The sequence below is a fragment of the Lampetra fluviatilis genome, chromosome 51 (assembly GCF_964198595.1).
Source record: "Lampetra fluviatilis chromosome 51, kcLamFluv1.1, whole genome shotgun sequence".
Lineage (NCBI taxonomy): Eukaryota > Metazoa > Chordata > Hyperoartia > Petromyzontiformes > Petromyzontidae > Lampetra > Lampetra fluviatilis.
This window is the reverse complement of record NC_136325.1, coordinates 664,133-684,392: the sequence shown is the minus strand read 5'-3', so window position 1 is coordinate 684,392 and position 20,260 is coordinate 664,133. Positions and strand designations below refer to the sequence as shown.

At 53.3% G+C, this 20,260-nt stretch overlaps 1 protein-coding gene across 1 annotated transcript in view; it reads right to left on the bottom strand.

The window, feature by feature from the left end:
- Window positions 1-20,260, bottom strand: part of LOC144948847 (unconventional myosin-XVI-like) — a 181,095-nt gene that overhangs the window by 71,383 nt on the left and 89,452 nt on the right. Inside the window, exons 13-15 of the mRNA XM_078878499.1 lie at window positions 19,509-19,636; window positions 17,759-17,864; window positions 725-842 (exon numbers count right to left, since the gene is read on the bottom strand). Coding sequence (XP_078734625.1) covers window positions 725-842; window positions 17,759-17,864; window positions 19,509-19,636 — 352 coding nt within the window. The remainder of the gene's footprint in view (window positions 1-724; window positions 843-17,758; window positions 17,865-19,508; window positions 19,637-20,260) is intronic.

Here is a 20,260-nt window from a genome sequence, read left to right as displayed (position 1 = left end):
ACACAGGCACGATACACAGACACGGTACACAGACATGGTACACACACACGGTCCGCCCACGGTACACGCACGGTAGAGACGGTACACACACGGTATACAGCAGTGAGTGCACGGCGACCTCGAGAGGCTCGGGCGTAGCAGCGGCTCTGCGTTTGACGCAACTCTCCGTGAACTGATCTCCCCCAACGCTGGGCAAAGGCGACGGTGACCCCCTCCCCTTCACCCCCCCTCCACACCCCCCACAACGGTGGCATTGCAAAGCAGGCCCAGAGAGCTACAAACACTGATACGGCACTCTCTCCCCATGGCACTCTCCCCCCCAGCACTCTCTCCCACGGCACTCTCTCCCCTGGCACTCTCTCCTTCGGCACGGCAGTCTTAGATGCCCCGCTTTAAATGCCACACCATGAGCTCCTCTCCCCGCGTCATGGCGAATGAGGCTCTCGTGAATTTTGTGGCTGGGTTTACAGAACCGAGCAAAGGACAGTAAGTGAGGGAGGGAGCGAGTGAGTGAAGAAGCGAGTGAGTGAAGGAGGGAGCGAGTGAGTGAAGGAGTGAGCGAGTGAGCTAGTGAGTGAGGGAGGGAGCGAGTGAGCGAGTCAGTGAGGGAGCAAGTTAGCGAGTGAGTTAGTGAATGAGAGAAAGAGGGAGCGAGTGAGCTCGTGAGTGAGTGAGTGAGTGAATGAGCGAAGGAGCTAGTGAGTGAGTGAGTGAGGGGACGTACCGCCCAGCAGGCAGCCGGTCACGTGACTGTACTGCAGCTCCACATGTTTGGTGAAGGCACTGGCACTGGGGTTGAGCACCGTCCGCGCGTTTCCCAGCGCCTCTAGGATCGTGTGGGCCTGCGGTCAACAAACAAAGCCGAAGCAGCAGCCACAGGCTATGAGAAAACTCTCCGCATATACGTTTTTATAAAGCCAACATGGGCAAAGACAAACTTCACCCTGATCGTTGTTGTAGTTTTTTGGGTTTTGGCCGCCTGACGACCGGGGCCAAATCTGTGTGGTGAGACCCTTCGCCACCCGACGCAGCCGACGCGCTTCATGTCGCCAGGTGGCAGGTGAGCGGTTTAACGACGCGCCGAGGTGTTATAGCGGTGGCGGTCGCCCTCCGCTCTCCATGCTCGCCCCACGTTCACTACACACTACAAACGCAGACCACGTTCACTCCAAACGACACCACACAGACCACATTGGCTCCACATTACACCACACAGACCACGTTCACTCCACACTACACCGCACAGACCACGATCACTCCACATGACACCGCACAGACCACGATCACTCCACACGACACCACACAGACCACGATCACTCCACACTACACCACACAGACCACGTTCACTCCACACTACACCACACAGACCACGCTCACTCCACACTACACCACACAGACCACGATCACTCCACACGACACCACGTAGACCACGATCACTCCACACTACACCACACAGACCACGCTCACTCCACACTACACCACACAGACCACGATCACTCCACACTACACCACACAGACCACGTTCACTCCACACTACACCACACAGACCACGATCACTCCACACAACACCACACAGACCACGATCACTCCACACTACACCACACAGACCACAATCAGTCCACACTACACCACACAGACCACGCTCACTCCACACTACACCACACAGACCACGATCACTCCACACTACACCACACAGACCACGATCACTCCACACTATACCACACAGACCACGCTCACTCCACACTACACCACACAGACCACGATCACTCCACACTACACCACACAGACCACGATCACTCCACACTACACCACACCGACCACGATCACTCCACACTACACCACACAGACCACGATCACTCCACACTACACCACACAGACCACGATCACTCCACACTACACCACACAGACCACGATCACTCCACACGACACCACACAGACCACGATCACTCCACACTACACCACACAGACCACGATCACTCCACACTACACCACACCGACCACGATCACTCCACACTACACCACACAGACCACGATCACTCCACACGACACCACACAGACCACGATCACTCCACACTACACCACACAGACCACGATCACTCCACACTACACCACACAGACCACGATCACTCCACACTACACCACACAGACCACGATCACTCCACACTACACCACACAGACCACGATCACTCCACACTACACCACACATACCACAATCACTCCACACTACACCACAGAGACCACGCTCACTCCACACTACACCACACAGACCACGCTCACTCTACACTACACCACACAGACCACGATCACTCCACACTATACCACACAGACCACGATCACTCCACACGACACCACACAGACCACGCTCACTCCACACTACACCACACAGACCACGCTCACTCCACACTACACCACACAGACCACAATCATTCCACACTACACAACACAGACCACGATCACTCCACAATACACCACACAGACCATGATCACTCCCCACTACACCACACAGACCCCAATCACTCCACACTACACCACACAGACCACGATCATTCCACACTACACAACACAGACCACGGTCACTCCACACTACACCACACAGACCACGATCACTCCACATGACACTACACAGACCACGATGACTACACACTACACCACACAGACCACGATCACTCCACACTACACCACACATACCACGATCACTCCACACTACACCACACAGACCACGATCACTCCACACGACACCACACGGACCAAGATCATTCCACACTACACCACACAGACCACGATCACTCCACACTACACCACACAGACCACGCTCACTCCACACTACACCACACAGACCACGATCACTCCACACTACACCACACAGACCACGATCACTCCACACGACACCACACAGACCACGATCACTACACAATACACCACACAGACCACAATCACTCCACACTACACCACACAAACCACGCTCACTCCATACTGCACCACACAGACCACAATCATTCCACACTACACAACACAGACCACGATCACTCCACAATACACCACACAGACCACGATCACTCCCCACTACACCACACAGACCCCGATCACTCCACACTACACCACACAGACCACGATCATTCCACACTACACAACACAGACCACGGTCACTCCACACTACACCACACAGACCACGATCACTCCACATGACACTACACAGACCACGATGACTACACACTACACCACACAGACCACGATCACTCCACACTACACCACACATACCACCATCACTCCACACTACACCACACAGACCACGATCACTCCACACGACACCACACGGACCAAGATCATTCCACACTACACCACACAGACCACGATCACTCCACACTACACCACACAGACCACGCTCACTCCACACTACACCACACAGACCACGATCACTCCACACTACACCACACATACCACGATCACTCCACACGACACCACAGAGACCACGCTCACTCCACACTACACCACACAGACCACGCTCACTCCACACTACACCACACAGACCACGATCACTCCACACTATACCACACAGACCATGATCACTCCACACGACACCACACAGACCACGCTCACTCCACACTACACCACACAGACCACGCTCACTCCACACTACACCACACAGACCACAATCATTCCACACTACACAACACAGACCACGATCACTCCACAATACACCACACAGACCACGATCACTCCACACGACACCACACCACACAGACCACGATCACTCCCCACTACACCACACAGACCCCGATCACTCCACACTACACCACACAGACCACGATCATTCCACACTACACAACACAGACCACGATCACTCCACACTACACCACACGATCACTCCACATGACACTACACAGACCACGATGACTACACACTACACCACACAGACCACGATCACTCCACACTACACCACACAGACCACGATCACTCCGCACGACACCACACAGACCACGATCACTCCACACGACACCACACAGACCACGATCACTACACAATACACCACACAGACCACAATCACTCCACACTACACCACACAGACCACGATCACTCCACATGACACCACACAGACCACGATCACTACACACTACACCACACTGACCACGATCACTCCACACTACACCACACAGACCACGATCACTCCACACTACACCACACAGACCACGATCACTCCACACTACACCACGCAGACCACAATCATTCCACCCGACACCACACAGACCAGGATCACTCCACACGACACCACACAGACCACGATCACTACACACTACACCACACAGACCACAATCACTCCACACTACACCACACAAACCACACTGACTCAATACTACACCACACAGACCACGATCACTCCACACTACACCACACAGACCACGATCACTCCACACGACACCACACAGACCACGATCACTACACACTACACCACACAGACCACGTTCACTTCACACTACACCACACAGACCACGATCACTCCACACAACACCACACAGACCACGATCACTCCACACTACACCACACAGACCACAATCACTCCACACTACACCACACAGACCACGCTCACTCCACACTACACCACACAGACCACGATCACTCCACACTACACCACACAGACCACGATCACTCCACACTATACCACACAGACCACGCTCACTCAACACTACACCACACAGACCACGATCACTCCACACTACACCACACAGACCACGATCAGTCCACACTACACCACACCGACCACGATCACTCCACACTACACCACACAGACCACGATCACTCCACACTACACCACACAGACCACGATCACTCCACACGACACCACACAGACCACGATCACTCCACACTACACCACCCAGACCACGATCACTCCACACTACACCACACAGACCACGATCACTCCACACTACACCACACAGACCACGATCACTCCACACTACACCACACAGACCACGATCACTCCACACTACACCACACATACCACAATCACTCCACACTACACCACAGAGACCACGCTCACTCCACACTACACCACACAGACCACGCTCACTCCACACTACACCACACAGACCACGATCACTCCACACTATACCACACAGACCACGATCACTCCACACGACACCACACAGACCACGCTCCCTCCACACTACACCACACAGACCACAATCATTCCACACTACACAACACAGACCACGATCACTCCACAATACACCACACAGACCACGATCACTCCACACGACACCACACCACACAGACCACGATCACTCCCCACTACACCACACAGACCCCGATCACTCCACACTACACCACACAGACCACGATCATTCCACACTACACAACACAGACCACGATCACTCCACACTACACCACACGATCACTCCACATGACACTACACAGACCACGATGACTACACACTACACCACACAGACCACGATCACTCCACACTACACCACACAGACCAGGATCACTCCACACGACACCCACGGACCAAGATCATTCCGCACTACACCACACAGACCACGATCACTCCACACTACACCACACAGACCACGCTCACTCCACACTACACCACACAGACCACGATCACTCCACACTACACCACACAGACCACGATCACTCCACACGACACCACACAGACCACGATCACTCCACACGACACCACACAGACCACGATCACTACAAACTACACCACACAGACCACAATCACTCCACACTACACCACGCAAACCACGCTCACTCCATACTACACCACACAGACCACGATCACTCCACACGACACCACACAGACAACGATCACTCCACACTACACCACACAGACCACGATCACTCCACATTACACCACACAGACCACGATCACTCCACACGACACCACACGGACCACGATCATTCCACACTACACCACACAGACCACGATCACTCCACACTACACCACACAGACCACGCTCACTCCACACTACACCACACAGACCACGATCACTCCACACTACACCACGCAGACCACGATCATTCCACACGACACCACACAGACCAGGATCACTCCACACGACACCACACAGACCACGATCACTACACACTACACCACACAGACCACGATCACTCCACACTACACCACACAGACCACGGTCACTCCACACTATACCACACAGACCACGCTCACTCCACACTACACCACACAGACCACGATCACTCCACACTACACCACACAGACCACGATCACTCCACACTACACCACACAGACCACGATCACTCCACACTATACCACACAGACCACGATCACTCCACCCTACACCACACAGACCACGTTCACTCCACACTACACCACACAGACCACGATTACTCCACACGACACCACACAGACCACAATCACTCCACACGACACCACACAGACCACGTTCACTCCACACTACACCACACAGACCACGATCACTCCACACTACACCACACCACACAGACCACGATCACTCCACACGACACCACACCACACAGACCACGATCACTCCACACTACACCACGCAGACCACGATCATTCCACACGACACCACACAGACCAGGATCACTCCACACGACACCACACAGACCACGATCACTACACACTACACCACACAGACCACAATCACTCCACACTACACCACACAGACCACGATCACTCCACACTACACCACACAGACCACGATCACTCCACACTACACTACACAGACCACGATCACTACACACTACACCACACAGACCACGCTCACTCCACACTACACCACACAGACCACGATCACTCCACACTACACCACACAGACCACGATCACTCCACACTACACCACACAGACCACGATCACTCCACACGACACCACACAGACCACGATCACTCCACACTAAACCACATAGACCACGCTCACTCCACACTACACCACACAGACCACGATCATTCCACACTACACAACACAGACCACGATCACTCCACACGACACCACACAGACCACGATCACTCCACACTACACCACACAGACCACGATCACTCCACACTACACCACACAGACCACGATCACTCCACACGACACGACACCACACAGACCACGATCATGCCACACAACACCACACAGACCACAATCACTCCACACAACACCACACAGACCACGCTCACTCCACACTACACCACACAGACCACGATCACTCCACACTACACCACACAGACCACGGTCACTCCACACTATACCACACAGACCACGCTCACTCCACACTACACCACACAGACCACGATCACTCCACACTACACCACACAGACCACGATCACTCCACACTACACCACACAGACCACGATCACTCCACACTATACCACACAGACCACGATCACTCCACCCTACACCACACAGACCACGTTCACTCCACACTACACCACACAGACCACGATTACTCCACACGACACCACACAGACCACAATCACTCCACACGACACCACACAGACCACGTTCACTCCACACTACACCACACAGACCACGATCACTCCACACTACACCACACCACACAGACCACGATCACTCCACACGACACCACACCACACAGACCACGATCACTCCACACTACACCACACAGAACACGATCACTCCACACGACACGACACCACACAGACCACGATCATTCCACACAACACCACACAGACCACGATCACTCCACACCACACCACACAGACCACGGTCACTCCACACTATACCACACAGACCACGCTCACTCCACACTACACCACACAGACCACGATCACTCCACACTACACCACACAGACCACGATCACTCCGCACTACACCACACAGACCACGATCACTCCACACTACACCACACAGACCACGATCACTCCACACTACACCACACAGACCACGATCACTCCACACGACACCACACAGACCACGATCACTCCACACTACACCACACAGACCATGCTCATTCCACACTACACCACACAGACCACGATCACTCCACACGACACCACACAGACCATGCTCACTCCACACTACACCAAACAGACCACGCTCACTCCACACTACACCACACAGACCACGATTACTCCACACGACACCACACAGACCACAATCACTCCACACGACACCACACAGACCACGTTCACTCCACACTACACCACACAGACCACGATCACTCCACACTACACCACACAGACCACGCTCACTCCACACTACACCACACAGACCACGATCATTCCACACTACACAACACAGACCACGATCACTCCACACTACACCACACAGACCACGATCACTCCACACGACACCACACCACACAGACCACGATCACTCCACACTACACCACACAGACCACGATCACTCCACACTACACCACACAGACCACGGTCACTCCACACTATACCACACAGACCACGCTCACTCCACACTACACCACACAGACCACGATCACTCCACACTACACCACACAGACCACGATCACTCCACACTACACCACACAGACCACGATCACTCCACACTACACCACACAGACCACGATCACTCCACACTACACCACACAGACCACGATCACTCCACACGACACCACACCACACAGACCACGATCACTCCACACTACACCACACAGACCACGATCACTCCACACGACACGACACCACACAGACCACGATCATTCCACACAACACCACACAGACCACGATCACTCCACACCACACCACACAGACCACGGTCACTCCACACTATACCACACAGACCACGCTCACTCCACACTACACCACACAGACCACGATCACTCCACACTACACCACACAGACCACGATCACTCCGCACTACACCACACAGACCACGATCACTCCACACTACACCACACAGACCACGATCACTCCACACTACACCACACAGACCACGATCACTCCACACGACACCACACAGACCACGATCACTCCACACTACACCACACAGACCATGCTCATTCCACACTACACCACACAGACCACGATCACTCCACACGACACCACACAGACCATGCTCACTCCACACTACACCAAACAGACCACGCTCACTCCACACTACACCACACAGACCACGATTACTTCACACGACACCACACAGACCACAATCACTCCACACGACACCACACAAACCACGTTCACTCCACACTACACCACACAGACCACGATCACTCCACACTACACCACACAGACCACGCTCACTCCACACTACACCACACAGACCACGATCATTCCACACTACACAACACAGACCACGATCACTCCACACTACACCACACAGACCACGATCACTCCACACGACACCACACCACACAGACCACGATCACTCCACACTACACCACACAGACCACGATCACTCCACACGACACGACACCACACAGACCAAGATCATTCCACACAACACCACACAGACCACGATCACTCCACACTACACCACACAGACCACGATCACTCCACACGACACCACACCACACAGACCACGATCACTCCACACTACACCACACAGACCACGATCACTCCACACGACACGACACCACACAGACCAAGATCATTCCACACAACACCACACAGACCACGATCACTCCACACCACACCACACAAACCACGGTCACTCCACACTACACCACACAGACCACGATCACTCCACACTACACCACACAGACCACGATCACTCCACACTACACCACACAGACCACGATCAATCCACACTATACCACACAGACCACGATCACTCCACACGACACCACACAGACCACGATCACTCCACACTACACCACACAGACCACGATCACTCCACACTATACCACACAGACCACGATCACTCCACACGACACCACACAGACCACGATCACTCCACACTACACCACACAGACCACGCTCACTCCACACTACACCGCACAGACCACAATCATTCCACACTACACAACACAGACCACGATCACTCCACAATACACCACACAGACCACGATCACTCCCCACTACACCACACAGACCCCGATCACTCCACACTACACCACACAGACCACGATCATTCCACACTACACAACACAGACCACGGTCACTCCACACTACACCACACAGACCACGATCACTCCACATGACACTACACAGACCACGATGACTACACACTACACCACACAGACCACGATCACTCGACACTACACCACACATACCACGATCACTCCACACTACACCACACAGACCACGATCACTCCACACGACACCACACGGACCAAGATCATTCCACACTACACCACACAGACCACGATCACTCCACACTACACCACACAGACCACGATCACTCCACACTACACCACACAGACCACGATCACTCCACACGACACGACACCACACAGACCACGATCATTCCACACAACACCACACAGACCACGATCACTCCACACCACACCACACAGACCACGGTCACTCCACACTATACCACACAGACCACGCTCACTCCACACTACACCACACAGACCACGATCACTCCACACTACACCACACAGACCACGATCACTCCACACTACACCACACAGACCACGATCACTCCACACTACACCACACAGACCACGATCACTCCACACTACACCACACAGACCACAATCACTCCACACGACACCACACAGACCACGATCACTCCACACTACACCACACAGACCATGCTCATTCCACACTATACCACACAGACCACGATCACTCCACACGACACCACACAGACCACGCTCACTCCACACTACACCACACAGACCACGCTCACTCCACACTACACCACACAGACCACAATCATTCCACACTACACAACACAGACCACGATCACTCCACAATACACCACACAGACCACGATCACTCCCCACTACACCACACAGACCCCGATCACTCCACACTACACCACACAGACCACGATCATTCCACACTACACAACACAGACCACGGTCACTCCACACTACACCACACAGACCACGATCACTCCACATGACACTACACAGACCACGATGACTACACACTACACCACACAGACCACGATCACTCCACACTACACCACACATACCACGATCACTCCACACTACACCACACAGACCACGATCACTCCACACGACACCACACGGACCAAGATCATTCCACACTACACCACACAGACCACGATCACTCCACACTACACCACACAGACCACGCTCACTCCACACTACACCACACAGACCACGATCACTCCACACTACACCACACAGACCACGATCACTCCACACGACACCACACAGACCACGATCACTACACAATACACCACACAGACCACAATCACTCCACACTACACCACACAAACCACGCTCACTCCATACTACACCACACAGACCACGATCACTCCACACGACACCACACAGACCACGATCACTCCATACTACACAACACAGACCACGATCACTCCACACTACACCACACAGACCACGATCACTCCACATGACACCACACAGACCACGATCACTACACACTACACCACACTGACCACGATCACTCCACACTACACCACACAGACCACGATCACTCCACACTACACCACACAGACCACGATCACTCCACACTACACCACACAGACCACGCTCACTCCACACTACACCACACAGACCACGATCACTCCACACTACACCACGCAGACCACAATCATTCCACACGACACCACACAGACCAGGATCACTCCAAACGACACCACACAGACCACGATCACTACACACTACACCACACAGACCACAATCACTCCACACTACACCACACAAACCACACTGACTTCATACTACACCACACAGACCACGATCACTCCACACTACACCACACAGACCACGATCACTCCACACGACACCACACAGACCACGATCACTATACACTACACCATACAGACCACGTTCACTTCACACTACACCACACAGACCACGATCACTCCACACTACACCACACAGACCACGATCACTCCACACTACACCACACATACCACAATCACTCCACACTACACCACAGAGACCACGCTCACTCCACACTACACCACACAGACCACGCTCACTCCACACTACACCACACAGACCACGATCACTCCACACGACACAACACAGACCACGATCACTCCATACTACACAACACAGACCACGATCACTCCACACTACACCACACAGACCACGATCACTCCACATGACACCACACAGACCACGATCACTACACACTACACCACACTGACCACGATCACTCCACACTACACCACACAGACCACGATCACTCCACACTACACCACACAGACCACGATCACTCCACACTACACCACACAGACCACGCTCACTCCACACTACACCACACAGACCACGATCACTCCACACTACACCACGCAGACCACAATCATTCCACACGACACCACACAGACCAGGATCACTCCACACGACACCACACAGACCACGATCACTACACACTACACCACACAGACCACAATCACTCCACACTACACCACACAAACCACACTGACTTCATACTACACCACACAGACCACGATCACTCCACACTACACCACACAGACCACGATCACTCCACACGACACCACACAGACCACGATCACTATACACTACACCATACAGACCACGTTCACTTCACACTACACCACACAGACCACGATCACTCCACACTACACCACACAGACCACGATCACTCCACACTACACCACACATACCACAATCACTCCACACTACACCACAGAGACCACGCTCACTCCACACTACACCACACAGACCACGCTCACTCCACACTACACCACACAGACCACGATCACTCCACACTATACCACACAGACCACGATCACTCCACACGACACCACACAGACCACGCTCACTCCACACTACACCACACAGACCACGCTCACTCCACACTACACCACACAGACCACAATCATTCCACACTACACAACACAGACCACGATCACTCCACAATACACCACACAGACCACGATCACTCCACACGACACCACACCACACAGACCACGATCACTCCCCACTACACCACACAGACCCCGATCACTCCACACTACACCACACAGACCACGATCATTCCACACTACACAACACAGACCACGATCACTCCACACTACACCACACAGACCACGATCACTCCACACTACACCACACAGACCACGATCACTCCACATGACACTACACAGACCACGATGACTACACACTACACCACACAGACCACGATCACTCCACACTACACCACACAGACCACGATCACTCCGCACGACACCACACAGACCACGATCACTCCACACGACACCACACAGACCACGATCACTACACAATACACCACACAGACCACAATCACTCCACACTACACCACACAAACCACGCTCACTCCATACTACACCACACAGACCACGATCACTCCACACGACACCACACAGACCACGATCACTCCATACTACACAACACAGACCACGATCACTCCACACTACACCACACAGACCACGATCACTCCACATGACACCACACAGACCACGATCACTACACACTACACCACACTGACCACGATCACTCCACACTACACCACACAGACCACGATCACTCCACACTACACCACACAGACCACGATCACTCCACACTACACCACACAGACCACGCTCACTCCACACTACACCACACAGACCACGATCACTCCACACTACACCACGCAGACCACAATCATTCCACCCGACACCACACAGACCAGGATCACTCCACACGACACCACACAGACCACGATCACTACACACTACACCACACAGACCACAATCACTCCACACTACACCACACAAACCACACTGACTCAATACTACACCACACAGACCACGATCACTCCACACTACACCACACAGACCACGATCACTCCACACGACACCACACAGACCACGATCACTACACACTACACCACACAGACCACGTTCACTTCACACTACACCACACAGACCACGATCACTCCACACAACACCACACAGACCACGATCACTCCACACTACACCACACAGACCACAATCACTCCACACTACACCACACAGACCACGCTCACTCCACACTACACCACACAGACCACGATCACTCCACACTACACCACACAGACCACGATCACTCCACACTATACCACACAGACCACGCTCACTCAACACTACACCACATAGACCACGATCACTCCACACTACACCACACAGACCACGATCAGTCCACACTACACCACACCGACCACGATCACTCCACACTACACCACACAGACCACGATCACTCCACACTACACCACACAGACCACGATCACTCCACACGACACCACACAGACCACGATCACTCCACACTACACCACCCAGACCACGATCACTCCACACTACACCACACAGACCACGATCACTCCACACTACACCACACAGACCACGATCACTCCACACTACACAACACAGACCACGATCACTCCACACTACACCACACATACCACAATCACTCCACACTACACCACAGAGACCACGCTCACTCCACACTACACCACACAGACCACGCTCACTCCACACTACACCACACAGACCACGATCACTCCACACTATACCACACAGACCACGATCACTCCACACGACACCACACAGACCACGCTCCCTCCACACTACACCACACAGACCACAATCATTCCACACTACACAACACAGACCACGATCACTCCACAATACACCACACAGACCACGATCACTCCACACGACACCACACCACACAGACCACGATCACTCCCCACTACACCACACAGACCCCGATCACTCCACACTACACCACACAGACCACGATCATTCCACACTACACAACACAGACCACGATCACTCCACACTACACCACACGATCACTCCACATGACACTACACAGACCACGATGACTACACACTACACCACACAGACAACGATCACTCCACACTACACCACACATACCAGGATCACTCTACACTACACCACACAGACCAGGATCACTCCACACGACACCACACGGACCAAGATCATTCCGCACTACACCACACAGACCACGATCACTCCACACTACACCACACAGACCACACTCACTCCACACTACACCACACAGACCACGATCACTCCACACTACACCACACAGACCACGATCACTCCACACGACACCACACAGACCACGATCACTCCACACGACACCACACAGACCACGATCACTACACACTACACCACACAGACCACAATCACTCCACAATACACCACGCAAACCACGCTCACTCCATACTACACCACACAGACCACGATCACTCCACACGACACCACACAGACCACGATCACTCCACACTACACCACACAGACCACGATCACTCCACATTACACCACACAGACCACGATCACTCCACACGACACCACACGGACCACGATCATTCCACACTACACCACACAGACCACGATCACTCCACACTACACCACACAGACCACGCTCACTCCACACTACACCACACAGACCACGATCACTCCACACTACACCACGCAGACCACGATCATTCCACACGACACCACACAGACCAGGATCACTCCACACGACACCACACAGACCACGATCACTACACACTACACCACACAGACCACAATCACTCCACACTACACCACACAAACCACACTGACTCCATACTACACCACACAGACCACGATCACTCCACACTACACCACACAGACCACGATCACTCCACACGACACCACACAGACCACGATCACTACACACTACACCACACAGACCACGCTCACTCCACACTACACCACACAGACCACGATCACTCCACACTACACCACACAGACCACGATCACTCCACACTACACCACACAGACCACGATCACTCCACACGACACCACACAGACCACGATCACTCCACACTAAACCACATAGACCACGCTCACTCCACACTACACCACACAGACCACGATCATTCCACACTACACAACACAGACCACGATCACTCCACACGACACCACACAGACCACGATCACTCCACACTACACCACACAGACCACGATCACTCCACACTACACCACACAGACCACGATCACTCCACACGACACGACACCACACAGACCACGATCATGCCACACAACACCACACAGACCACAATCACTCCACACAACACCACACAGACCACGCTCACTCCACACTACACCACACAGACCACGATCACTCCACACTACACCACACAGACCACGGTCACTCCACACTATACCACACAGACCACGCTCACTCCACACTACACCACACAGACCACGATCACTCCACACTACACCACACAGACCACGATCACTCCACACTACACCACACAGACCACGATCACTCCACACTACACCACACAGACCACGATCACTCCACACTACACCACACAGACCACGATCACTCCACACGACACCACACCACACAGACCACGATCACTCCACACTACACCACACAGACCACGATCACTCCACACGACACGACACCACACAGACCACGATCATTCCACACAACACCACACAGACCACGATCACTCCACACCACACCACACAGACCACGGTCACTCCACACTATACCACACAGACCACGCTCACTCCACACTACACCACACAGACCACGATCACTCCACACTACACCACACAGACCACGATCACTCCGCACTACACCACACAGACCACGATCACTCCACACTACACCACACAGACCACGATCACTCCACACTACACCACACAGACCACGATCACTCCACACGACACCACACAGACCACGATCACTCCACACTACACCACACAGACCATGCTCATTCCACACTACACCACACAGACCACGATCACTCCACACGACACCACACAGACCATGCTCACTCCACACTACACCAAACAGACCACGCTCACTCCACACTACACCACACAGACCACGATTACTCCACACGACACCACACAGACCACAATCACTCCACACGACACCACACAGACCACGTTCACTCCACACTACACCACACAGACCACGATCACTCCACACTACACCACACAGACCACGCTCACTCCACACTACACCACACAGACCACGATCATTCCACACTACACAACACAGACCACGATCACTCCACACTACACCACACAGACCACGATCACTCCACACGACACCACACCACACAGACCACGATCACTCCACACTACACCACACAGACCATGATCACTCCACACGACACGACACCACACAGACCACGATCATTCCACACAACACCACACAGACCACGATCACTCCACACCACACCACACAGACCATGGTCACTCCACACTATACCACACAGACCACGCTCACTCCACACTACACCACACAGACCACGATCACTCCACACTACACCACACAGACCACGATCACTCCACACTACACCACACAGACCACAATCACTCCACACGACACCACACAGACCACGATCACTCCACACTACACCACACAGACCATGCTCATTCCACACTATACCACACAGACCACGATCACTCCACACGACACCACACAGACCATGCTCACTCCACACTACACCAAACAGACCACGCTCACTCCACACTACACCACACAGACCACGATTACTCCACACGACACCACACAGACCACAATCACTCCACACGACACCACACAGACCACGTTCACTCCACACTACACCACACAGACCACGATCACTCCACACTACACCACACAGACCACGCTCACTCCACACTACACCACACAGACCACGTTCACTCCACACTACACCCAGACCATGGCTCACGTGGGAGATTTTGTCGGCGAGTCCACTGGCGGGCGCCTGCGAGCGGTGGAGGAGGTGCTGGATGAGCAGCCGGCAGCTCTCGCTCTTCCCCGAGCCGCTCTCCCCACTACAACAAGCACAGAGGAGGTCCCCCACCCCTGGAGCCTTTAAACGGTCGGTGGAGGTGAGTGTGGAAACTACCCGGTCTGTCACCACGGTCGTGCCCTCTAATGGAACATCTGCGCCGATTAGAAACATTTAGGCTAGCCTGCCTACGTCCCATCCTGGGCTTAACCAGGCTGGATTGTGCGAGGAGCTCACAAATCCATGAAAAATCTGGACGCAGTCCCATCAGTGAGCTCCTCCAGCCGGCAAGGCTGCGTTGGCTGGGTCATGTAGCCCGCATGCGGGGGCTAAACGGGATTGAAACGGGCTGGACTGATGAGATACGGGAGAATGGGGAACTGAGTGGACTTGCCAATGACTGGTATCAGCAGTGTCAAGATCGCCCTTTATAGAGGAGGCTCATGAAGGACACTACTAGGCAGCTGGAGGCAGTCGCCCTCCAACAACAACAGAGGGCAGAGGAGTGACGCTCACGACAACGAGCAGTGCCGGGCAGATAAAAATACAGCAAGTTGGCACATTAGGGGGCACAGGTGGTGTATCTACCAGTCACCTGAGTCAGTCAACCCATGGCACCTGCTGGGTCTGTTCTATGACCTCCTGTCGGTGAGCCTTCAACACTTCACGTGGCCTCAAAGTGCACCTGGCTTGGCACAGGCGCCGTGGTGACATCACCATCACTTAGTGGCGAATAGCAGGTATTGGTGTGTGTGCGTGTGTGAGCATGTGTGTGCTTGTACACGTGTGTGTGCGTGTGTGTGCATGTGTACATTTGTACATGTGCACGTGTGTACATGTGTGTGCGTGTACACGTGTGTTTACGTGTGTGTGCATGTGTGTACATGTGTACGTGTGTGTACATGTGTGTTTACACCTGTGTGTGCATGCGTGGGCATGAGTGTGTATGCGAGTGCGTATATACTTGTTGTCTGCGTGCATGTGTGTGTGTGTATGTGTGTGCGTGTATATGTTTGGGGCCGTCCATTAATGACGTCACGCGATTTTGGACGATTTTTGACCCCCCCCCCTCTCTCATCACACGGCGTCACAAAAAGTCAGACCCCCCCTTAAATTACGTCACAAAGCTCTGCCCCCCCCCCCCCCAAAACATAAAACATGCTTCAAATCGCTTTAAACTATTGTCATTGTTGTGCGTATTTAATGTGGCGCTGCACTCTGATGTTGTAGGAGAAGACATTTATTAAAAAGTCTATTTAATTAAGTAGAACGTGTTGTCTATATTTATTTAAAGTTGCGCATTTTGATGCGACGTCACATTTCTCAACACCCCCCCCCCCCCTTGTCACACATCGTTACAAATGTCTGACCCCCCCCCCCTAGGTGCATGACATCATTTATGGACGGCCCCTTTATGTGCATACGTGCGTACGTGTGCGTGCATGTGTGTACATACTTGCTGTCTGCGTGCGTGTGTACGTGTGTGCGTGTATACGTGTTTATGTGCATACGTGCGTACGTGTGCGTGCATCAGCGAAGCGTGTATACATGTGCGCGAGCTAAGCGTGTGTGCGTGCGTGAAGCGTGTGTATGTGTGCGTGTGTGAAGCGTGTGTACGTGTGCGTGTGTGTGTGCATGCGTACGTGAGTGCGTGTGTACGTGCTTGTGTACGTGCGTGCGTGCTCACCTGAGCATGAAGCCCTGCGAGCGTCGCTCCCGGCGCAGGGCGTGGTATGCTCGCTCGGCGACAGCGAACACGTGCGGGGGCAGCGTCGCCCACAGCTTGCCAGAGTGGCTCAGGTAGAGCTGGGAGACCTGGTGGGCGCACGGACCGGGGGAGGGGCGCGGGGAGGGGGGAGAGGTGGGGAGGAGGGCATGGGGGGTTGGGGGCGAGACCCACGGGGGTGTGCAGGTGAAAAAAAATAAACGAAACTATTATAATTGTATTTTAACGACCTTTTGCCAGGATCAAAATGATGAAAAATAAAAAAAAGAGTTTGACCCTTTCTGGCAATTAATTCATCAGGCATCAAATCTGCATTAACCACACATACTTAGTACATATTTAGTATGTGTAGCTAATACAGACTTGATGGCTTGCAAAAGTTATCTTTTTATTGCCAGAAAGGGTAAAATATAATGTATTATTTGCAGGGGCGGTTTCTTCATTAGGGCGATTGGGCGACGCACCACCAAAGTGTGAAAGGGACTTTTTCAATCACATTCACAATCAACCATAGAGTTACGCTAGCCGTCACTGTGCCTCTGGATATAGTCCAATCAGCGTCATGTCACGTTCTGTAGAGTACCGCCTCTTTTTGGGCGATTTCACTCTGGCTGAGAATCGCCCAGAGTGTTCCCATAGACTTACATTCAAAGATGTTTTTTTTCGAACTGCAGGCACTGCAATGCATTCTCTATGGGTTCCGGGAGGGCTCG